General features: G+C 45.2%; 1 protein-coding gene across 1 annotated transcript in view; it reads left to right on the forward strand.

The window, feature by feature from the left end:
- Positions 1–21,974: 21,974 nt before the first annotated feature.
- The window catches only part of GCLM (glutamate-cysteine ligase, modifier subunit), a 19,429-nt gene continuing 17,889 nt past the window's right edge, over positions 21,975–23,514 (forward strand). The window contains exon 1 of the mRNA XM_012730029.1: positions 21,975–21,995. Within this exon, the coding sequence (XP_012585483.1) occupies positions 21,975–21,995 (21 nt within the window). The remainder of the gene's footprint in view (positions 21,996–23,514) is intronic.

The raw sequence follows: 23,514 nt of genomic DNA on the forward strand, positions 1-23,514 counted from the left end.
TTCCTGCCTTTTAATTAAGAAGAATAGTGGAGAGGCCAACTTCAATAAAGGCCAAAACCGCACGTATACACATGTTCAATCCTCTAAAGTACAGTACTTCTTTCTACCATTACTGCAAAAGAGCTGGAAGGAAGGAATGAGATGCTTTGCTGTGCTTAGAGCACTAATAAGAAACAAACCGTGGGCCTGGACCAGCAGGGTAAGATGGAGAAGGGACTTGAAGTGACCCAAGGAGACGAAGGGTAGCTATACCCCACCCAGAGGCAGCACACCCCAGGACCCAGGACAGAGGCTGAGGGACCAGGAAAACTCACTGTCACCCTGCTCCCCTATAGTATGGTCCCATGGGAAATCCCGTGAGCAAACATTGTCTCACTCAACCTTTTGATGAGGTGAAAAGAACTGACAAACACTGGCCAGACAGGAAATAAAAAGACAAAGGATCTAAGAAAGCTGAAAAAAAAAAAAAACCAAAACAGGAATGGTGAGGTGTTTGGAATAAGCACTTCAGTGCTGACACTCTGGGGCTTTGGGAACAGACTGAGTACCTGGAAGGGTCCACACACGAACTTCCTTGCAGACTGAGGTTGCAAACAGGTGAGTGGAATTGAAGCTGCCCTGGGCGTTTAAGGACCATACCCGCTAGTAGAGAGCCTGCCAGGAAGGGGCTCTCAGCTTCAGGGGGTGCCACTGAAGCTTCAAACCTGCTCACCCACCCAACCATTTCACAGCTTGACGAGATAAAGAGGGGAGATGTATCACTAGTGAGAGCAGAAAGCAGGATGGTGGCCCTTTTGAAGACCACAAAAGCTGTGGTCAGGAGTGGCGTCAGCAGAGGCTGGAAGAAGATGGCTTTTTGCTCTCTCTCCTCACGGTCATGTGAAGACAAGAAACCGGCTGCCTGCAACCCGCAAGATGGCCTTCACCAGACTCACTGCGCTGGCGCACTAACCCTGGCCTTCCAACCTCCAGAACCGTGAGAAATACTTTTCTGGCTTTGTTTTTTATTCATTACTATTATTTGTTAATGGGAGAGAAGTAGGCAGAGGCTGGAAAGAACTCTATCCTGGAGCTCCTCCACATTGTGCCCAACTCCACCCTCCCCGACATCACTGGCGACTATGCCTCAGAGGCCTGCCCAAGCAATGCCTTTATTTTAAAGCCTCATCACGACAGCTGTCCCAAGCTCAGCACCAGAGTTGGCCAGGCTAAGCCTGCTTTGTCCAAACCCTTTGAGGTTCTTGGTCCAGTTTTGTCTGGCTCCTAACTCTGAGTGACTGAGTGTCCACAGCCCCTACACAGAGCTGCCTTCAGGATTTGGTGAGGTTATTAGATCTTTGAGGTGCCAACCCTGGGAACGCCTGGCAGTGCTGACCCCGATCCGACTCCTTTTTCCTTGGAGGTTCCAGGATAGCACATCTATCTTAGTTTCAGCCCCTGGTTCCCTGGCTCCATGCTGTAACCCACTCATCCAACAACCCAGACTCTAACCCCAGCCCCAGGGCTGTGGATGTGCATGGTTAGGAAAGACCATGCCATGTTTTCCCTCCACTGTAAAATATTGCATAAGTTGCCCTTAATCATTTCTAGTAGTCTATGTAGTTAATTCCATAGCCTGCATTTATTTTTTTTATTTATCCCTTTATTGTCCTTGGGAGGCCAAAATTTAAAAACAACTGTTATGATTTGGGTTTTATTAAGACATATTCCATCCAAGTAGCCCCAAGGCTCGGATGCCTCTCCTTTGAGAACTTAATGCGTTGTCATCTGTTTCCAAGCCTCTCCTACAGGCCAGAAAGCACAGTAGACACTGGGAAACCAAAGGCAAGACAGCACCCCCATTTCTGATGATGTTCATAGTCCAGTGAAAAGAAAGCATCCCAAGGGTTACGACTATGTGTTGCTAAGTAGAGGAGCATGCCTGCCTAATCTAAAGCTCACTGGTAAGAATGAAAGAATGGCAAGGGAAAGGGAAGAAAGGAGTGAGAGGGAGAATCTTCTAAGCAGGGGGAGCCTCTTGAGAGTGAGAGAGAACCTCTAACTCGGTGAGTTGCATCTGTTTGGCATGTGTGATGGGTAGGTGTGTTGGAGTGGATGCAAGAATAGAGTGGTGCAGGCCACAGCCCGGTGGACCTTGTACTTCAGGCTAAACAATCTGGACTTTATTCTGTAATGGACTTAATTCTCACACTTCAGTGTACATAAGGATTGGAGGGGTGTGGGCTTGTTTTAACTGGGTTCTGAGCCCTGCACATAGACATTCAGATTCATCAGGTCAGGGAGATGATTCAAAAATCTGCACTGAATAATCACTACTCCTGTTGGATTGGTTTGATGCAAAGGACTATTGTGCCACTCTTCTTCAGACAGCTGTAGGAGACATGGAACCATAGAAAGGCAGTGTGACCCGATCTATTTCAGAAAAATCACCCAGGCAGAAAGTACCCTGTGCTCACTCAGTAGAGCCCACTGATAATTGGCACTTCTCCAACAACCTTCTGTTGTGTGGGAGCTGCAAAGCTCAGAGTTGGGTCTAGAAGAGATAGTGTCTGGTTTAGACCTTTTATAGCCCACACCTAAGGGTGCTGAAGAGGTTGTGGAAACCTGGAAATTTCAGTGCTTCAGAGCCACTTGATGGATTTCTGGGTTCTAGAGGACAAAAACTCTACTGGGGGCTGGAACCTAGAGACAATCCATGTCTAGTTTAGTCATGTTCTGGAGTCGCTGCAGGACTGAACCTGTGCTCGTGTGGTTAACAATGGCCTATAGAGACATTCATATAGATGAACTTCAAATTCTATCATTCAATTCTTTCATATATCTGAAATTTATTTTATATCATTCAATTCTAGATATTGTTATCCCAACTTCAATTAAGATTAACCTGAGACTTAGAGAGATTTGGCTTCACCCACCCTGCCAACCCCCATATGCTTCCCACTGCATTTACTTCCCACCACACTGCAACAAGTATACCATGGTTTGCCACCTTGTCCAGGAGACACAGCTATTTCTTGTTCTCATGGTTAAGAATTTCCATCAGGCGTAAACAAAAATTGCAAAATACTCAACTTATTGATCATACATGCCTGAGTCCCCACTATACCTACGCCTTTATGGCCAAAGCCAAGGGTCAGAGTGCCCTATGCTTGCCTGTACCCTTTTCAAGTGCTCTTAGCTCAGGGACACTCTCAGAAATGCATGACAAGCTTTCAGATGCCAAGTGACAAAACTGGATTTCAGATCAATATTTACACACAGACGCACACACAGAGCAAGCTTGACTTCATTGTAACAGTCATAAAAAAAGGTTTTATGTGCACCTGGCTGGTTCTCTCAGAGATTGTATGTCAGACAGGTTGGCTGGAGTCTTTCCCATTCTCAAACCATCATCTGAGTATATAAACTCTGATCGCCCCGAGCTGTAATAATCATGTTGCAAAGGCTGTGACTTTATAACATGCCATGGCAAATAGAAAAGATTTAAAACATAATGGGAATGGCAAGAACATTACTATATTTCCAGCTCCTCTTATGAACTAGAAGCTTTCAAAGCTCCTAGTGTGAAGTAGTTGTTCTTACTTTACTTTTTAGATGAGGCCATCCAAGCTCTGTGAAACTGAGTGAACTGTTAAGTTCATATTGATGTCATCTTTTGAGTTCGGGGTCCTTGGGTTCACTCTGGGAAAAGTTTCACCAGAGCTCCCCTTTTAGTGGCACGCTGTGAGATTCTCCATGAGGCAGAGACTCAGTTATATTTAAAGAGTAAGTTTATTAGAAAGAGACCGGAGAGAAAAAGACACTTGCATAGGCACAAGCGGGCAGAAAGAGCTGCCCCGAAAGGGACAGTTTGCAGGAAAGAGACCTGCACGGTTGCAGACAAGTGGTCTTGGGAGAGCGGCCTCCCCTGAGGGAGGTCAGTGCAGAGAAGTCCCGGCATGGTACAGGTCATGGGCAGGCAGGCCGCTGCTGCCCTGCAGAGGGAGAGAGTGGGTGGAAAGAAGCTCCTGCATAGGCACAGGTGGGCAGAGTGGCTGCCCTGTGCTGGTGGAGAGACTGCCCTGATACAGACAGCCTGTACCTGGGAGGGGCTCACTCCCTGTGAGCCTACGTTTGTTGTCTTTGAATAGAATCTGAGATTCCTGATGACCTTCATCTCCATGTCCTTATCTTTCACCCTTTGGATTTGAGCTTCTGATACAGCCCAACAGTCTGTTATCTGCTGGGAACTCCTGCAGATATTCAGGCATCCTGGGGCATCAGGGCATGGGTTGACCTTGATGTTATGGCTGTGTCAGTTGCTGCACTAGCCCCCTCTACCCCTCCCCTTGTGTGACTCAGTCTTGTGATGTCTCCCCCGCATTCCTTCCTCCATCAATATCACTAATAAGAGCACAGTAGGATATGAACCCACGTCTATCTCTCTTGATCCATCTTACCTCTCTCTCTTTTGAAACTGTAATTTACTCTTCTCTGCATGATGGTAAAGTTCTTAAAAAGGAGAAAATGGTCACGATTAAATATTCATTCATAAAAAGGGAGTAACTCCATATTCCAAGCATAACATTTTGATATGGATATTACAGTAGAGTAGGGAAAAGACCTATAAAAAAGCAGGAGTCCTTGGCCCTCCCTCGTGGCGCAGCGGGTTAAAGCACAGCACTGAGAATCTAAAGCCGCTGCCGCATGAGTTCGATCCCCGCCTGCCCCGGAGGTGACCACATGGCGTGGCAGAACTCTCCTGGCCCGCCCGCTGCTCCCCTCAGCAGTGTACTTCGTGGATCTGCCTATTCTGCACCCCACTCTGTCTCTGGTGAATCCTCTCACCCTCCGCATCTCTGTCCTGTACCCCAGTTCTGTACTAATAAATAAATAAATCTTTAAAAAAAAAAAAAAAAAAAAGCAGGAGTCCTCTTCTCCAGAAGCAAGAAAAACAAAGGAGAAGATAAGCAACTGGTACTACATTAAACTAAAAAGCTTCTTTGAGCCAAAGAGACATAACCAAAACAAAGAGACATCCTACAGAATGGAAGAAAATATTTACACACCAGTCAACAAGTAAGGGGCTGATATCAAAGATCTACAAAGAGCTTACACAATTCAACAAAACAAAGCAATGGTGCAGTCAGACAATGAGCAGAAAAGCTGAAGACTCTTCTCTAAAGAAATGCAAATGGCCAACAGGCATATGAAAAAAAATGTTCAACAGCACTTTTTATCAAGGAAATGCAAATCAAAACCACAGTAAGATACCAGGTCAAGGTGATGATGGTCTATATTTACAAAAACAAAACAAAACAAAACAAAACTGGCAACAACAAAAGCTGAGGATGTGCAGACAAAAGGAGTCCACACTGGAAAGCAGCTGGAGCATACTACTACGACACTAATAATGGAGCTACCATGTGACCCAGCAATTCCACTATTAGGGGTCTACCTAAAGGACACAAAAACACTGATTTGCAAGGAAACCTGCACTCCTATGTTAAAAAAGATAAACTCAGGCCATTTGTGTCAACATGGATGGAGCTGGAAGGGATGATGCTTAGGAAATAAGCCTGAAGGAAAAAGAAAAATATCTAAAGATTTCACACAGAGGTGGAGCATAGGAAATCCAAACAAGGGTCAGGAAAAGAAGACAAAACTTGCGAACTGACCATAGACTAGAGGCAAACAGTAAGGGAGTGAAAGAAAGAGGCCAGAAGAGGGGAGGGAAGAGCACAGGGACAACAGTGATGGTTCATGGTGCTGGGGTGGGGACAGAACTATGGGAAACACACCTGAAGGAGAACAAAGATGGGAGAAAATAATATATAAATGTAGGACTCTCCCTGGTGGCACATTGGGTTAAAGTGCAGCACTGCAAGCTGGCTACAGCCACCTCAGTGTGAGTTCAATTCCCCAGCCTGCAGGTGACCCACATGGCGCAGTAGACCTCTCCTGATCTGCCTGCTGCTCCTCTCACCAATGTACTCCATCAATCTGCTTGTTCTGCTCCCTGCTCTGGTGATTCCTTTCACCACCCCTGTAACTCTGGCCTGCACCCCAGTTCTGTATGCATAAATAAATATTTTAAATATATAAATATATGTATATATATAAATTATTTTTTAAAGTCAGGAGTCACAATTCTCAAATTCTCTGCACTAGCTTTAGGTAATTCTTAAATCTATAAAATAAGGAGTTTAAAAATCTCTCTAGAGAATTGGTGTGTCTGTCATTTCTCACAAATAGATAACAGAAGTATCTGAGGGGTGGCTATGTTTGGATGAGCCCCAGGGTTTATTTGAAGCTGCTTCCTAAGAAACAAAGGCGGGCAGCAGCTCAAGAATGTCAACATCCTGCTGAGAAAGGAGGAAGAAAGAGAAATGTGACTCAAGGTCCCCTAGTCCAGTGCAAGTGGGACTTCCTCACCCCATCTGGGTTGTGTTTGTCCCCAGGTCAGCTCAGTAGACACACGGCAGCAAGTGACACTATGCTGGGTTGTGAGTGTTTTTTTTTTTTTTTTTAAGATTTACTTATGCATACAGAACTGGGGTACAGGCCAGAGGTGGAGGGGGGCAGTGAGACGATTCACCAGACAGAGTGGGGAGCAGAACAGGCAGATCATCAAAGTACACTGCTGAGAGGAGCAGCGGGCGGGTCAGGAGAAGTCTGTGTGCCATGTGGGTCACCTCCAGGGCGGGGATCCAACTCATGCTGAAATGGCTTTAGCTTCTCAGTGCTGTGCCTTAACACACTGTGCCACCAGGGAGGGCCTGTGGGTGAGAATTTTATTATAATCCTGTCTCAGATTAACTGGAACCTCCAAGTGATAACTGGCATTGCCTTTATTGTCTGAGATCACCAACCAAACTGTAACAGGTACAGGTTTCATGGACTCCGCCCCTGCTCCAGATACTGGAACTGCAAATCCCATCAGTACCAAGGAGAAGCACGCTGGGACGTGAGGGCGGAGCTGAGCAGCCATATTAGGATAAAACCGGACATATGGGCTTTGGGGGTCTCTTGGCCTGATGGTTCATGGCTGGTCGTTTGGCTCATGATCAGTTTTCAGTCTGCTGTTGGAGTCCAAGTCAGCAGAACTGGTAGGACATTCTAATTGCATTTCTCTCCCTCTTTCCCTGAGCTGATTCTTTACCTTTCTCTTTGGAAATAAATCTATTATTGAACCTTTTTATGTGTGTCCATAATACGATTGAATCTTAAGCGTGCCTGTGAGGACCCACAGACAGGCAACCCAATTCACATTAGGGTGCCCTGTAACAAAACCCAAACCCAACTTCTCAAGAGAAATAACAAAGGCAAATTCTTTCAACCAAATATTTTTTATGATTTCCATGCCCTTCTTTTAGTCACTTTATTCTCCACAAATTACATTATTTATGTTATTGTCTATCACGAAATGATTAAGTGTTCATGTGAAACCCATTTAAAATTGTTGCACATTTGCCACACCTCGGCCTGTACTCCTGACCTCCCAGTATTATTCTGCCCTGTTTCTCCCTAGAGCATTGATCACCTTCCAGCACATCACATAATTTATTATGTCTGTTTTGTGTGTGTTCTTTCTCCCCCAAACTATACCCTCCACAGGTGCAGATATCTTAATGTAATAGGATAAAATATGTATATTTGGCCTATGTCCCTTGTTCCTGGCATAAATTCTTAAAATGGGATGTCCTGAGTGACAGGGTGTCTTTGTTATTTACAACACGCCTCCTTGTGATTATAACTCAGTATACTAACAAGGTGACCCCAGGTGAAGCTCTAGATAGCTTCTGGAGGGAGGCTAGTTACCTCCCTAACTAACCATGTGATATCGAGGATTGGTCCTTTCTGCTCCACTCTCAACCTCCAGTAAGGAAAAAGAAGCTTAAATTGAGTCCAGTCATTGATACCCAGGTGATAAAGCCCATATAAAATTTAATAATTTAGTGTTATTAAACTGTTAGACTGTTTTTGCAGTCATGGTTTAAGTTCCTGAGTTCTGTGTTTTATTCTAGCAAATTAGCAAGCCAATTTTATAGTCAGGTTGACAGATGTGCAAATAGCCTTACATCCCCATGTGGGTCTAGCCTGGGAGGTAAAGGACCTTTTAACTGGTGGGCTCTGCATTAGTTTCCAGTAGGTAGATTTACAACTGAAGTGGATTATTGCAGGCATCCCTGGTGTCCCAGCGTTTAAGTCTCAGTGCTATCACCTCCACAGCCTGAGTCCCATCTCTTACTCCCCTCAGCAGTGTATTTCTGTAAATCTGCCAGCTTTCCCCTACTCTGTCTCTGGTGAATCCTCTCGCCCCATGCTTCTAGCCTGTACCCCAGTTCTGCTTTGCAAAGACAAATAAAATAAACCTTGTAATAAATAAGGGGATTGTTGCTATTAGAGAATCAGAAAATTGGTTGTATTAGAAAAATAACACTTATCTCCCCCCCAAAAAATGCCTGACCCATTGTAGGCATTTGACCAAAGTTTGCTAACTGAATGAATATATGTCATCACGGCTGCACAGAGCAACCACTGAAGTTCTGCTGTTTTAGCCATCATCATTTTGGGTACCCCCCTTTCTTCCTAATGACTTTCAAACAATGTAACAATCTTTTTTGAGGCCCTAACATAAGCTGGACAGTGAGAGGTAGGCATTGATGAGGTTAGCTAGGAGTTATCAGAGATGCCACTTGAAGCTCTGAGCCTCAGAGCCGCTCAGAACTCATGCTCCTTGCCCACCTCGCTGGGAGGTGCTGGGCCTGTGGACAGGAGAGCCCTGTGCTTCTCTGAACCTCAGTCCTCAGTGATTCTTCATCTTGCCAACACACACAACAAAAGGCACCGTGAAGACAACCCTCCAAATTGCTGGTGCCTGGACTAAATCAGGAGAGGCCGGCTCTGAAAACACAAGGCTTGAGAATATCAGGAGCAGATGGGACTTGAAGTTGGTCAAGAGCAAAGCCCCTGTGTTTTCAGCAAACAAGCTGCCCCTGCACCGGCCTCCTAGAACCAGCTGAATCTCTGGGGCCGTTCCATCTCCTTTTAGGTTTTAGATCTATAGCCAACTTGATGGGGAATTTTAAAGGTGTTCCACCTATCACATGACATTCACAAGGACAAATTCCAGGTGGATAAAAGAGTTTAACTTAAACATGCAACTCCTGCATTCCTAAAAAAGAATATTCTTGTGATCTGGGGGCAGAAGAATCTTTCTAAGCAGAACAAAAACAAACAAACAAACAAAAAAAAAACACAACTCAAAGTAAAGGAAGCATCAGGTAGATTTAACTAAGTAAATTTTGAAATTTTTCAAGAAGAATAAAAATAACAATGTTAGAGATAAACTAAAACAAACAGTTTCAGTATGAGTAGAACATTAGTAGTCTTATCAAGAGCTTCTACAAATTAATATAAAGTCTTTGAAGACAAAGTACAGGAGAGAAAAGACTTTTATAAGAATGGACAGTCACGAAAGGGAAACGGAAAATGAGAGAGAAGAGCATCTCTCCTCCCACTAGACCCCCAGACTGAATTTGGGGTCCTCTCCAAGAGGCTACAGCAGCAGACTCCGATGGATTTGTCATGAGACTCAGGCTGTAAGCAGAGCTGACTTAGGGGCCCATGACAAAGGGTGATTGGCACATAGTGAGCCAGGGTCACCCCCCATCTGCAACTCAACACTCCAACACTGCCAACAATAGACCGGAAACTTTATAGACAACATACTAGCTGCTGTGAGCTTCTCCAAGCAGCAGGAGCATGGGGGGCAAGGGGGATGACCCGAGAGGTTGCCATGCGGAACCACAACTGTGGCTACATAGAGGGCCCTCTTTGGGGGACTTTCAGAAAGAATTGGATGATATTTCAAGGAGCTGGAGAGCCTATTTTTACTTGGGATACAGCAATAGAAAATATCTGGCCATCATATATGTGTGTGTCTAGGCAGGGCGAGGGGTAGGTACTCCAGGACCCCCAAACCTGCCCAGTCTAAATAGGTTCTGCCATCTGTCGCATCAAGACAAATATATAAGAGCTTTAATAGAAAGGAACTTTAATACAATTAGTGTGCAATACAGAAAAGGCAAAGAATATAGCTTCTAAATCAAACACCCAAAGTTGCCCATCCCCTTGTGGGTAAAAGCCCACCCAAAAGGGGGTCCTCCCTGATGGCGCAACAGGTTAAAGCTTAGCACTGCAAGCTAGCTGCAAGCGCTTCAGTGTGGAGTTCAATCCCCACCCCAGAGGTGACCCACATGGCGCGGCAGACCTCTCCTGACACGCCCGCTGCTCCTCTCAGCAGTGTACTTAGTCAGTTCTGCCTGCTCTGCTCCCTGCTCTGCCTCTGGTGAATCCTCTCACCACCCCTGTACCCCAGTTCTGCATGCATTAAAAACAAAAACATAGTTCTCAAAACCATTTGAGTAAAGTGGGCCTCCTTTGATAAGCAAAGGACCTGAAAATAATATTAAAAAAAAAAAATGAACAGGCAAAGTCTTCAGGTAGTTCATCCACAACACAGGTGTTGCGTTTCCTTCTCTTTTGCCAAACTCTAAGCACCCAAGTGCTCAGAGGATCAAGGCATTAGGAACCAACTGGAGTCAGAAGACCTGCAGGGCAGACAGAGGAAATTTCCCCAGGACTGGAGTTTGACTCCACCCCAAACAGCTGTGACATTGGACAGAAGCCTTTACTCCTGTCTGTCTGTCTGTCTGTCCGTCTTACAGCCTATGAGGTAGATGCTGGGCCGACTGCTGGCTGAGTCCTGGGAGGGGAAGTAAGAGAGGAGGAGACCAACCTACAAAGCATGTCTGCTTGGTCTCACCCAGCCTTGAACTCTGCCCTGGATACAGCCCAACTCAAATCCTCCTGGGCAATGACCTCTCTGTACAGTGAATGTTCACAGTCTGGGACACAGGGCCGAACTCTCACGAAGGTCCCGCTAGGCTCTGCACAAACAAGGAGACCAGACTGGACAGGACCTTTCCTGTGAGAGGAAGGACATCTGTGTCTCCTCACCCCTGGGGCTGGACAGGATCAGCAGCTGAGCCTCCCTCTGTGGGGCATCTCTGGAGGTGAACCTATTTCCAGGGTGTTAGCATTGGAGGCTGTGGAATGTAATATAAGAAAAAGGGGGTTATGTTTACTCCACTGAGGGGAAGGGGACAGCCAGATATTTGCCTCTATTAGGCTGAGTGCACAGGCTTGGGCCTCCATTAAACCTGGTTCTAGTCTCCATCCTGCCAGTTTCTAATGATTTCTAATGATTTTGGGACAGTTGCCAACTTCTCTGCCTCTCGGTTTGGACTCTGCAGAGTGGGGATATAATACCCACCTGGAAAGCCGGTCTTGAAGGGTGGTTATGAGGAGAAATGAAACAGCATCTTTCAAACCCAGAGCTCAGGGCCTGCTTCACACAGAGTAAGCACTTGGCAAACATTAACTGTCAACAGCATGGAAATGCCTGGCACAGAGCAGTAGGTCTCCTGTTAAAAAATATTCCCTCGGCCCTCCCTGGTGGCGCAGCGGGTTAAAGCACAGCACTGAGAATCTGAAGCCACTTCCGCATGAGTTCGATTCCCGCCTGCCGCCTGCCCCGGAGGAGACCACATGGCGAGCCAGACCTCTCCTGGCCCGCCCGCTGCTCCCCTCAGCAGTGTACTTCGTCGATCTGCCTGTTCTGCTCCCCACTCTGTCTCTGGTGAAGCCTCTCACCGCCCCTGAGCCTCTGGCCTGTACCCCAGTTCTGTATGAATAAATAAATAAATCTTTAAAAAAAAAAAAAAATTCCCTGGGCCCTCCCTGGTGGCACAGCACTAAGAAGCTTAAAGCCACTTCAGCATGAGTTTGATCCCCGCCCCGGAAATGACCCACATGGCGTGGCAGACCTCTCCTGACCCACCCGCTGCTCCCCTCAGCAGTGTACTTCATTGATCTGCCTGTTCTGCTCCCCACTCTGTCTCTGGTGAATCCTCTCACCGCCCCTGCACCTCTGGCCCGTACTCCAGTTCTGTATGCATACATAAGTAAATCTTTAAAAATGATATTCCCTATGAGTCATGGTCAAGACCAAATGTTGATTGCACAACATGAAATTCAGGTACTTCCATTCCAACAACCTCTCTACCACTCATATCTCCAGCTTCTTTTGATTAAACAACTGAGAATGCAGAAATGTGAAAATAAAAACCCTTGTGCGAAGACTGACCTGTTCTTGACCCCAAGCCCAGAAGCTTCTTTCTAGCCTGGCAGCAGAGAAAAGAGATCGGGTTGCCCAAACCCAAGTTACAGATTTTGAGCCTTCAGTGTCTCTGCTCTAGCGAGTTTTTGCTTACTCATAGTGATTCCTCTGAATCATTACTATTTAATCTCATGAAAAATCCCTGCAGCCTACTGTGTGAGTAAGTACCAAGAAGCTGGGATGTGTGACAATGGATGGCATGGGGCAGGGTGTGGGGGGAGGTAGCTTCAGGTCTAGGGTGCCCCAGAGCGGCCTTTGCCAACTTTAGGCTAATAAACCTTTTGTTCTGTTTGGCTTGGCTTTGGTTTCTTACATTTAAATAAAGCCAAAGGATCAAGATGAGGCAAGCAATAGAGTGGATAAAGACTAACAGCCCAAATGTAAATGACTGTCCTTTGCCAAACTCTACCTGACTCGGTTAATAAATAAACCAGAGATAAAGCTGCTCTAGCAACATTCTATTCTACAATCCAAGAGATCTTCCCTATTACAGAGAACACCAGGACTAGACTAGTTGCTTCAGTCCCTGTTCAGCTTTCCTGTGTCTGTGTCTTGTGTATACAGAGAGCGACAAGCCCACTTCCAACCCCAAAGTCTCTGGGGCATCACCAGCACCAGAGAGGACACAGAGATTGGCCAAGGAGGGAGTGGTGTGTGCTTGGCTCTATGGCCATCTTTGAACATGCATTGACTCATTTAATGATCACAATTGCCCCAAACTGCAGAAACTGCTACTAGTTTGAAGGATCAAGGAGGTTAAGTGCTTGCCCCAGACATGAGCAAAAGCAGCTCTCAGGCCCACTGCCAGATGTGGTAAGATATCATATAATACAGCCTTGACATCTTACTACGAATGACAAATGGGGTATTTCCCAAAAGCGAGAGCTTAGAGGGTAGTGGAGTAACTTGGGAAGACTTAACAGGAAAGGGGAGGGACCCAGGGGAAAGGGGAGAGGCAAGGAACTCGTGGACTAAGGAGTCTGGCATGTTCTGGACTTGGGGGCAGGACAAGGACAGACTTTGTTACCAAAATTTTCTGACAACTCTGCTGTAAGCAGCTGATCTATAAAATGAAACCTCCCTGAACAGATACGACCATGTGCTGTTAAAACACCTGTTGAGGTGAGAAGCTCTTGTAAATGTCACTGCCCTAATACTCTGGACGGAAGGGCTGCAGGTGGACAGGATGTGTCCTTCCACTGTGGTGCCCTCAATCAACTTCTGCTGACAAATCCGTCCTCTCTCCATAGCTGGGCATTGGGGGTGGGGGTGACCCTGCTCTACTCAAGCTCTTAAGACACAATACTTTGAGAGGAAATGTTCTCCTTTGTGCTTTGGAAATCCCACTGTTCAAATAGCCCTGCATGTTTACTTTCTTCACTCTTTGGCACCAAGAAAAAAAAATTATTTTTTGTTGTAGTACAAATCAAATACATAACATTTCCTTAAAATGATGGCCATCTGGGTAAGCAGTTCAAGAGTCAGAAAAAGCTCCATTCCAGGTGGAGAATGCGGCGCCCCCAGACCCCAGAGAGTCTCCCTTCTTCTCAGGTCTTTAGTCTCCCAAAGCCTTTGCCTCTGACTTCATGTGGCAGCTCCCAGGGACCAGGTCCTACTGGAAAATTCCTGAGAGGAGGGTCCTGCTCTGTCTACTCTTCCGACCACCAGCCGGCGCTAATGCCTTCCAAGAACCCAGCCCATCACAGGGCCCTTGCTGGCCCTGTGAGCAAGACTATCCTGCTATCAGACAGCATCACGGTGAAAAATATAAACTCTGGAGCTTGACTTCCTGGACTAGTATCCCAGCCTTGCCACTCACTACCTCTGTGACCTAGTCACATCACTTAATTTCTGTTTATCTCCATGTACCTGATAGAAATGGAAACAAGGGCCCTCCCTGGTGGTGCAAGGGGTTAACCCGCAACATTGTGAAGCTAGCTAGCCACAGAGTTCATCCCTGGCCAGGGAGGTGACCCACATGGCGCAGCAGACCTCGCCTAGTGCTCTCCTCAGCAGTGTATTTCAGCCAGTCTGCCTGTTCTGCTCCCCATTCTGTCTCTGATGACTCCTCTCACCCCCATACCTCTGGCCTATCCCCCAGTTCTTGTGTGCATGAACAAATAAATCTTTAAAAAGAAATGGAAGAAATATCTACCTTGTAGTAATGAGAGGATTGAGTTAATTTATATATGTTTAGTGTGTCTAAAATTAGTATCTAATAAATTCTATGTATTATAGAATTGGTGTTATAAACTGTGGAGAAAATCAAACAGACTGATGCCATGCAATATGGATGCTCTCTGCAGCAAAGGGAAGTCTAAGATGTTTTAGGAGCATACACAGGGATGCGTAGCCCAGAGTCAGGAGGCTTTCCAAGGACTCCTCTTAAGAGAGGACTAGGGTATCTACTGATCATAGAACGAGGAGACAGCACATGCAAATGGGATGGGGGCCAAATTCCATGCTTCCCTGATGAGTCTGCTTCATAAAAAATACATTAAATAAACAAAATAAACAGTAAGTCAGTCACAAAGTAACAGTTATTCCAGAATTTGTAACATGCCTCCTATCCCTTGGACCGTGAATGTAGCATCTGCAAAGAATTCAGATTCAGATCACAAAGGCAAGTCAGAACTAAATCCATTTTTGAAGGGTATATTAACCGGGTCAAATTGACTCCAAAGTTCTTTTTTGCTTTTTAATAGGAAACAAACAATTACAATCCTCAAAATTGAACAATTTCTTTGATGAATTTAGGTCATTTTTAAAAATAAAACTGCAAGATTTCTGACCTGTAGCCTCCTAGAGAAAGACATGGTGTAGCGGTCATCCACTGCCCCCCGCTGAGTGCCTTGCCTGACTAACATACCTTTTTTATTTATTTTTCCTAAATATTTATTTATATGAGAACAGGAGTACAGGCCAGAGGGCTGTACAGGCTTAGGGAGTGAGAGGATCACCAGAGACAGAGTGGGGAGCAGAACAGGCAGATCAACCAAAATACACGGCTGAGGGGAGCAGCGGGCGGGTCAGGAGAGGTCTGCCGCGCCATGTGGGTCATCTCCCTGGCTGGGGATCGAACTTGTGCTGCAGTGACTGCGGATAGCTTCACAGTGCTACACTTTAACCCACTGTGCCACGAGGGAGGGCCCACTTTTTTTCTTTAACCAAACTGAATTTCTGTTTGTATCCTAATTTTTTTTAACAACTAGTTTTTAAATGGCGTTAGAATGAATCTTGCCAAAGCCCACTCCAATCACAGCAGGCAAGTTCAAGCCTGCTTTGGTCCCGTAGAACAGCAAGCTAATCTCCAAGATGACCTCACGGTAGAACTGTGCTTCATAATCAGCAAGTAAGTTTCAGCAAGAACTGGCAGCAGCAGTTGGAAAGACAATAAAAACACAAACAGGCCAGGCATGTTCAACACAAGTCAGTTTTGAGAACCATCTGGACCTATGATTAGATTTCAATTTTAAGAAGACTGAAGAGAGAGAAATGGTCCTGGCAGGTAATAATCCTTTTCAAAAGAGCAGCACAGACTTTTTTCTCATTAACAAATGAGGAGCTGTGGTTGCTGAGATAATAGAAGGGAAAGGATTTTAAAATTCATTTAAGCCAGGAATGTTCAAACAGGTTTTGACAAAGGAACGCTTTATTCAAACTAAATATCACTGAGATGTGTAAACACTGAAATGTGCCAGGAGAGAGCTGCTCTGGTTAACAGGCCAGGCCCGGCTCCCCTTCCGGCCTTTGCTCTCCTGCCTTTGAGTACCTCTAAAACCACTAGTTTTAGTTCTACCCACTGCCCTTACTGTTTTACAGCAGGAACGCCTAAGACAGGAAAAATGCTTGATTTGTTCAAAGGACACACATCTGGCTGCTAGCAGAACTAGGGTGAGTCCCTCGCTCTACCTCTGCAGGGTTTCCAAGGGGGAGTTTGCAACAGGCACACAGGAGAGAAAGGGCATTTGGTTCAGGTGTAATAGGTGAAATGCTCATTTGTGGTTTGGAGCAGCATTGAAGCGACACTGTGGCGATTCATGGCAGTTGAGGTGTCTGCACTGGTGGGGTGGAGGGGACCTCCGGAGGTTAGGGGTGGAAGAAGGAAAGGCAGTGTGGGAGTCATTTTTCCCTGCTGGACATCACTCAGGGGACCACCAGCACTGGGGGCTCTTGACAACTAACAGTGAGTCCTTATCTTCCCTCCCAAAATTTCCTTTATCTTGGCTGGTGGAACCACCTTCCAGCATTTTCTCTGGGGAGGCCCCCAGTTCTCCGTGAGAGGAGCATTTGGGTGATAGCACCACTGTTCAGAGCATGGAGTGTGGCTGAGAGGGCAGAGGAAGCAGCTAAAGGTGAGCAGAGGGTGCCAGGAGCCGGCACAACGCCTGCCTGAATCAAAAAAGTGGACCCAGGGAGGAGCAGAGAAGAGAGGCCTGAGGGAAATCTGGGACCTGGCTTGAGACTCCGGATGTGTGTTGGGTGAGATTTGGACGTTTTGAACAAACAGCCTCATAGACTTTCTGTGTCCAGGAACTGTTTACATGTCCATAATGTCTCTGTGAATGATGCCCAAACTTTCAAGGCTGAGGATCCACCCTCCTGGCTATTACAAAGTTCCTCTCTATACATGTATTGGAATGTGTGAGAATATCTACAATCTTAAAGTGGGAGACAATGTATAAGCAAAATATTTGGTCCATTTTAAGGAATTACTAGAGGGTGGATCCCTGTGTAACCTCCCCCAGGTCTGCTCTCTCCAGAAACCCGCTGTGAACACCCCCACACCCCCCACCCCAACCCCAAACCGGTTCACATTCCACCTGCATTTGTTGGGAAATTCATAGAATTTCCTATTCCTGACCTCTTATGGTGTCCTTCCTTTATTTTATACTTTTAACACCTGCATATGCATTTTCAAGTGATAGAGCATAGTTTTATCAATATAAGTGAAATCACACTGGGGTTGAAATAATGTGACAGTGGGCCACCAGAGAGCCCACAGCTTCAGGGAAGACAGCTACAAGGCTAGAAACAGACCCAAGTATGCTAAGGAGTTAGATGACTGCCAACCTCTATCCTTCATCAAAATCAACTGGAGTAAAGGCTGGGTGTAAAAGTTGGAGCAATAAATATACTGAAAGAAAATACGTTTATGTGATTTTGCAGTAGCCTTTCTAATCACAACTTGTCAGATTTACCTGTAAACAAAAGCTTCTGTAAATCAATAATAAATGGTCAAAAGTAAAAAGAAAATGCCAAAAGGAAAATTATATGTGAGATCAGTAAGAAAATCAAACAGTGCAGCAGAAAGCCGTGAGAGCCTTGCTCAGTGAGCCACTATGGGCTAGACAAGGCTTGCTCTCAGCCCAAAGAGCATTCTAGGCCTTTCCTAACTTATCTTCCACTGGCATTTTATCAGCAAGTCACCTGGCAAAGTAAACTGGTCCCCACTGCTAGTGGGAGGGGGCTGTTCTTATTTGATGAATAATCCAAACCATGGCAGGTGCCATCAACCAAATCTTTTTGTCCCCCAAAATTCTGATTTTGAAATCCTAAGCCCCAATATGATGGTATTAGGAAATTAGCCTTTTTGGAAGGTAACTAGGTCAGGAGGGCAGAGCCCATGTGAATGGGATTGGTGCCCTTAGGACAGAGACTCCACAGAGCTCCCTGGCCCCTACCTCCGTGACAACCAGCAAGAGGGAGTCTGTGACCCAGCTGCCGACTCCTTCTTGACTGAAGTGACCTGTGCATTGATCTCAGACTTCCTGGCCTCCAGAACTTTGAGAAATAAATACCAACTATGATGATTTGTTACAGCAGCCCAAAAGGCCTAAGACAGCCACTACTCACAAAGCATCGACGAAGGACCCATTGACACATGAACAAAAGTGCATTAATTAATATGGAAAGTACAAATTAAAGCAGAATGTCACTTGTGACCTTTGGCTCCAATTACAAACTGACAACCTCTGGTATTGATGATGTTCAGAATGGGCCTCTTAATATCCTGAAGGCAAGACTGTAAACTGGTCATTTTAGATGGTGGCTTGACACCAGTCAAAATGTGTATTCCTGTAAACTGCAAACTTGTTTTCAGAAAACTATTCTACAGATTTGCCAGGATGACTGCCTAACAACATGCCACAAGAACATTCAAAGCAGTTTGTAATAACAGAAAAGTAGAAAAACCATCCTTACTGCAACAATAAGGGATATTAACAGGATATAGAATTATGAACTGAAAAGAATTCATTTAAAAAATATTTTGCTTATTAAATAAATTTTAAATTCCCACCACTCCCCATCAGACTTCCTCCACTCCTGCCCCGCAACTTCTCCCCTTCTGGTAATCCTCCATTCTGCTATCTACGTCTACTTTGAAAAGAACAGTCTCTTAAAATATACCTATATATTTTTTAATGCTGCCAATAAGATAGTCCAAACATTCCGTGACTATAAAGTCATACATTTCTTGGTATGTTCTAGAAAATCAACATACTGTTGATTGCTGCGTCCAGTGTGTGAAGTTGAGAAACTGCAGCCCAAGGAGAGGGCTCCCCTACACCCGCTGGCCTCCTGTCCGTCAGGGGGAGATGGGGGTAGGTGAACAGGCTGCAGTCAGGAGGCCTGTGTGGAGGGGAGGGGGCCAGGCTGCACTGAGACCCAGGGCTGTTCCTGGGGAGGCACCTTCAGAACTTGGCTCTCGGCCTCCGAGAAGGTTTGGAAAAGCTCCCTGTAGTTTGATGATCCTCACCAGCTCTTCCAGAACCTTAATCTCCCTCCACATCTGCACCCTCTCTGTTGCTTTGCAGGTATGACGCTCTCTTCCTTCAGTTCCCGAGTCAGGGCATGGAGTTCCTCCACCACAATCTATTTGGCTCTCACCGCATTTCCAAAAGCACCTGCAAGACCGGTCCTATTCCATCTTTCTCTAGTCGGGCATTCTCCTAAGGTATCTCAATCCTCTGCATCCCCTTTTTATCAGTATAAACCTTGTCAATGAGTTGGCATTTCTCCTCAATTTGTGTAGCCAGGGTTCATGTGAGATGCTTTTCACGTTTTATGTATAGTCGACATTGAACAGACTGAATGAGCCTGAATATAAACGAGCCCCACCAGTAAGCTGATGGTGGGAGGACTCACCACCATCTCCAGGAGGCTCTGGAGAGGGAGTGGAGATCTCCAGCAGCAGCTCCATCACCAACTCACTGAACTTCTCAAGGGTCAGCCCGGGAGGACTCACCACCATCTCCAGGAGGCTCTGGAGAGGGAGTGGAGAGCTCCAGCAGCAGCTCCATCACCACCTCACTGAACTTCTCAAGGGTCAGCCCAAAGCCAGGAACCACAGAGGCCAGCAGCCCCTCTGTGGCTGGACAGACCGCAGGGCTCTGCCCTGTCACCATGGAGGCACCAGCCACAAGAAACCTCAACATGCTGCTTAAAACCCAACCAGCAACTGGCATCCTGGATTAGCCAGTTACATATCATAGGGGGAAGGGTTTATAAATAAAATGTCACCCCTGGCCTGCCTGGTGGTATGAGTGGTTAAGTCTAATCATCATTCTTTACCTCTCTCTTATTGTTTATCACTATAAAATGAAATGTGGTTTGACAAGTCTTTAAAATGTCTGACTCCTGCAGAATCTAAGATACTATTTTCAAATTGAAGGTGACAAGAGAAATGATACTAACTAGCACTATCAAGAATATAGTTAGTGACTTATGTTAGGCATATTTTACCACAATAAATATTTAACACAGGGAGCTCAGTGCTTATACAACTGAAGGTTGGACAAAAAAGTTCTGGACTAGGCTTCCAGGAAGGGCTACTAGAACAACACACCCAACTGTCCTTTCAGAAGAGCTGCTTCTGGGCCATTAGGAAGGGCAATTAGGTTGCCGTTGAATCAGCTGGGTTTGAGAGCCTTTTGCCATCATGTGATCAAGGTATTAGAAAATGGCCACAACTGCCTGAAAGGCTGCAACACTGGGGATTGGCCATGGGAACAAGCCTGCATGAAGTCCACCAACTGCAGAAGCCGGAGGGTGCCCCCATCACAGTCTATCTTTTGAGATCGAAAACCAGTACTCAGAATGATGTCATCTAATTTGTAGCTAGAACAAAGAGCCGCAAGGGATTTCTGAATGGAATTGAGATTGAGCGCCAATTCAAGATCTCCACCACAGAGCACGTCACCAAATGACGCATCCAGTTCCTACAGCTGTGAGGCCTGCGATCTGCATTCCACTGGCAAACCATGTCAGCCGCTGGAGATCAGCCTACTGAGCTTCATGAAGAGGCATACAGTATTCCACTGTGCGTAGCAAAGAACAGAATATAGGTATTGTTAACAAGACTGCCAATCTCCCATCTATTCTGCTAAAATATCCCTTTGTTTTCTTAAAGAATAAGAAAAATAGCCTTAAATTTTCATTAAATCATCTAAGTGCCATCCGTTGTCTGTTTTCTGTTCTAAAGGCAGCACCTGTGTCTTCAAGAGTCAGTTCAAATCCCTCAGAGCTGACTTCAGGTAATAGATACATCTAATGCTTTAATGAGATACATTAGATACTGGTTAAAGCTTCCTGAATGAGTAAATAAATGCTACACTTGCAATTTATTTTTCCAGGAATTTGGGGGTCCTGTGCATGGGGAGGTCTGTCATGACTGATTCCATCTCTCCCTTTTTAGCAGGTGTAATCCATTTGGGATTATCCATCCTGCCTGATTTCTTAGAAATGGATTCCTGTTTTGTTTTCCCTTCCTTCCAGTAGGCTTAGAGAATGGGAAAGAGATTGTTTGGAACCTTTTTACTTCCTTAGGGTCCAGATACTTCAGCAATAGTTTAGTAGCATTGATTCAGGATAATTAGGATGACTGCAACTTCAGAGAATATATAGCATGTTAAGCCTCACTCCAGACCTCATTCATTTAACAAGCCATCAGAAACAGCAGTCATTTATTCATTCAAAAATATTTGATGATGATCACCTACCATGTTATAAGCTCTTGACTTGTGCTGGAGGAATACTGTCTATATAAACATGTAGATCATGCCGCAATTGCTAAATGATTATAAAGTGACTTCAGCCTACTCTACACACCTAAAAACTGATCACTAAGAGGCAAACTCATCACTGCTAGGATTTCATCAATTTGCCGTGTGTTTATGATATGGGAAGTTAACACTAAAAGGCTGATTGCTACATTTTGACCACCTGGCCTTTCTCCTGGCCTAGTTTCTCTTTTGCTGGCTTGCTTTAAGTGAATCTTACATATTTTTCTAAGCATATCATAGAAACCTGATTTTTCTCCTTTCTACTAACTAGGACAAAGCAAAGACATAGCTAGCCTGTTTCTCAAAAATTCATCATAGCTTTGCAGGCCTCATTCACCGAGAACCAAGTTCTCACTACCTCTGTCAAGTGACTACCAGAGCCTTCTCCCTGACCTGAACTGGGTCACTCCCATGACAACTTTACACACCACTTGCAGACTTGATATCTGCACTGCTTTCTCATACTAACCACCACACATGACTTTACATTTCATAGTAGTTCTTGATTAAATTTGGCCATCTCCACTAGCCTGTAAACTACATGAGAACAGGAATAAAATGCCACCTAGCTTATTGTGAATTTGTGTCAGCGCCTGACAAATATGAGACACTTGAGAAATGTCTATTGAATAACTGAGTATTCTTTTAAAGATTTTTTTCTTCCTTATTTATTGTTTGGAGTCATGTCGGTGCTTCAATACAAGGCAAGAAGCTTCTTAAACCAAGTCAAAAGCCTAAACTTATGATAATTACCCTCCCTTAACCACACCTCTTCCCCTCCCCTTTAAGGGTGTCCTTGCCCAAGGCAGGTATTTTCCTTTCCGGTGGTGATTATTTTCACTCCTCTGTACTTGTCCCTGTTCCATTCCAAACCATGGATCTATTCCTCCCAATCGTGTGGCAAATACAGTAACTCCATTATTTCCATAGGATTTAGGTTTCAGAAAAATCCCAGAGAAATTATTATTTTTTTTAAAAAGATTTATTTATTTGTGCATACAGAACTGGGGTACAGGCCAGAGGCTCAGGGGCGGTGAGAGGCTTCACCAGAAGGCAGAGTGGGGAACAGAACAGGCAGCTCGAGGAAGTACACTGCTGAGGGGAGCAGCGGGTGGGTCAGGAGAGGTCTGCCACACCATGTGGTCACCTCCGGGGCAGGTGGGACTGCTGAGGGGAACGGGGCAGGCGGGAATCGAACTCATGCGGCATGCGGAAGTGGCTTTAGATTCTCAGTGCAGTGCTTTAACCAGCTGCGCCACCAGGGAGGGCCCAGAGAAGTTATTTTAAAAGCCCTCCTTTGTCGGGCCCTCCCTGGCGGTACAAAGCCAGGGAGCTGACCCACATGGTTCAGCAGACCGCTTCCTCAATCTGCCTGTTCTGCTCCCCACTCTCTCTCTGGTGAAGCCTCTCACCGCCCTTGCACTTCTGGCCTGTACCCCAGTTCTGTATGCATAAAAAGTAAATCTTAAAATTAAAGGCCCAATTAGTCATTCCTGGGTATGGTAAAACAACCATCACCACTTCCAGGAATTAAAATTGGAGGATTTAAGTCCATTTCACTTATTGAGAATAAAATTCACCGGTCCCTTACTAAGATTAAATGTATTTGACTTTTAAATTTTGTTTTTTCTTGTATAAAGCAAAACTATGTTATGGGTGAAAATGTTGATCACCTCCTGCAACAATTATTTCATCCATGAGACCATTTTTGCTGCCTGCTTTTATCTAAACACTAATACTTATGGCTCCTTTCCCACTTCCAGGGGTGATAAAAATCATCGCTGATCTCACCGGTTTAAGTGTTCTTTACTGAACTCGTTTGGAAATTAACTGCCCTATAGAAAAATAAAATATTCTTGTATTATTACTGTCCGTTTCCAATGCTATCGTTTAAGCTTCTCGAGGGCAAAGATTAAATCCTAGTCTTTGATTTCACCCACTACCCAGCAAATAGGGTAAATCAATAAACCTTTAATTAACGCACATTAAAACACACACACACACACACACACACACACACACACACACAAACGGAGCAGTTTGAGAGAAAAGTCCTTCCAAAAGAAAATTAACTAGGAAGGGAGCAAAGGGCAAGAGGCACTTGTGCATTGACACCTGCTTCTGAGAACTAAAACCTGCTAGTATTTCAGTCTTGGTAGACGCTTTCACTGTTTTTAAACGCGAGAAAGAAAAACAGCTTGACCGCCCATTGGCTGGGGGCTG

The sequence above is a fragment of the Condylura cristata genome, unplaced genomic scaffold (genome assembly GCF_000260355.1).
Source record: "Condylura cristata isolate star-nosed mole 26May11 unplaced genomic scaffold, ConCri1.0 scaffold00026, whole genome shotgun sequence".
Classification (NCBI taxonomy): Eukaryota; Metazoa; Chordata; class Mammalia; order Eulipotyphla; family Talpidae; genus Condylura; species Condylura cristata.